Source organism: Pygoscelis adeliae, unplaced genomic scaffold (genome assembly GCF_000699105.1).
Source record: "Pygoscelis adeliae isolate BGI_AS28 unplaced genomic scaffold, ASM69910v1 Scaffold487, whole genome shotgun sequence".
Taxonomy (NCBI): domain Eukaryota; kingdom Metazoa; phylum Chordata; class Aves; order Sphenisciformes; family Spheniscidae; genus Pygoscelis; species Pygoscelis adeliae.
Window position 1 is genome coordinate 272,812 of NW_008825078.1, and position 1,662 is coordinate 274,473.

General features: G+C 62.3%; 1 protein-coding gene across 1 annotated transcript in view; it reads left to right on the forward strand.

The window, feature by feature from the left end:
• The window catches only part of GTF3C2 (general transcription factor IIIC, polypeptide 2, beta 110kDa), a 15,294-nt gene that overhangs the window by 9,265 nt on the left and 4,367 nt on the right, over positions 1 to 1,662 (forward strand). Inside the window, exons 8-9 of the mRNA XM_009326915.1 lie at positions 837 to 868; positions 1,102 to 1,231. Of these exons, the coding sequence (XP_009325190.1) occupies positions 837 to 868; positions 1,102 to 1,231 (162 nt within the window). The remainder of the gene's footprint in view (positions 1 to 836; positions 869 to 1,101; positions 1,232 to 1,662) is intronic.

Consider the following 1,662-nt stretch of genomic DNA (forward strand, 5'->3'; position numbering starts at 1 on the left):
CTTTCTCTCTGCATGCCGCCGCCTGCGGCTGCCGCACTCTGGGGTGCAGATGTGCTTGTCTGGTGCTCGCTGTGCCTGAGGACAGCCCTGCGCTGGGGGAGAGGGGAGCCCTTCTAGCCTGAGAGGTGCAGGATGGGAGCCCCACAGCTCTCGTGTCATGTGTTGCTGACAGGGGAGATTCTCTAGCAGACAAAGCTGTTGCATGGGGGGTCCTGCGGGCACCTTGTCTTGAACCTTTTGGATGCAGGCATCTCTGCGGAGTCTGCCCTCCTTGGGAGTGGCTGCCCAGGCTGCTCCACCCCCTGTCACTGGCTGCCCTGGCCAGCTTGGCCGCCTTTGCCTGGTGGAGCAGTCTGTCCCGCACGGCTGCTCCTTTCCTCCCCGGGGCAGTCGCGAGTCTGGTCTGGCCCCCTGTGTGTCACTGGGTCCCCTTGAGTTTGGTGAAGATATCTTCCGTCAAGGCAGACAGCTGGTCGTGGTACGGTGAAGATCGCTGGGGTGGGGGGAATGTCAGCCCTGCCCCATCTCTGCCTGCGGCGCCTTTCGGGGTGCTGCTTCCTCCAGTGCAGGCAGGTCTGGCTCCTGGAGGTCCTGCCACTGCCTGCTCTTGGATTTGCTGTTCCGTGTGCTCTGTTTTCTGCTGGTCGGTGTGCTCGCCTGCTGTTTGTCAGCTGCGGTGGGGATGCTGGTCTGCATGGTGGCAGGACAGGGACTGGGAGCCCTGACCAGGGCCACAGGGAGCAGTGAGCCAGGCTCTGGGCTGCTGAGCAGCTCCTGTCGCAGGGAGCTTCTAGGAGAGCTGGTGCTTGTCCTGACCCTCCTCTGCTCTCTTCTAGATGGGTCCTTCCACAAGTACGTTATCTACAAGGTCAGTGTCCTCCACCACTGCGGTCCCCCATCAGGGCTGGCACCCAGCAAGCCTCCTGGCCGGTGCAGGTGGGAGAGCTGGGGAGGGAGTCAGGACGCCTGCAGAGCTTGCCGGCCCTGGGTGTTTGGGGTGGCAGAGCAGAGCTATGCTCCCAAACCTGTGTGTCCCCGGCTCTTGGGACGGGGATGGCACCAGCATGGGGCTGTGACTGATGCGGGTCCTTTGGCCTCCAGGTGCAGTGTATTGCCGTGCTGCAGGTGGGCTCTATCCAGGCAGGGAATGCATCTGAGTGTGGCCAGTGCTTTAGCCTCTCCTGGATGCCATCCAAGCCCCATCACCACCTTGCGGCTGGCTTTTATGATGGTGAGTCCCCCTCCTGCACAAGATGGGCCTGCATCCCGCGGCAGAGCCTTCGGGGAGCAGCCCTCACCCTGCAGCAGGCAGGGACACACAAGGAGCTTTGTGCTCCTTCAGCCTCAGCCTGGGGCAGGGAATGGGGGAGCTGGAGGATGAGGTGCGGGGGCAGGGGCAGGGTGAGCAGCAGCAAGTGGCAGGCACTGTGCAGGAACCTCTCTGCCCATCCCTGGGACAGGGAAGGCTTATCATGGGCTGGCCATAGGCACCCTCACATACCTGTCAGCTCCAGGACATGGCTCTGGCTTAATCCACATCTGTGTGACTTGCCTGGATGCAATTTTGTGTCTGGCTTCAGACGATCTGCAGCTCTGTGCTGTGCTGCCAGGACCTGCTGTACCTGAGCCATCTAGTCCTGCTCTAAGCTCTGGCTCCAGCCC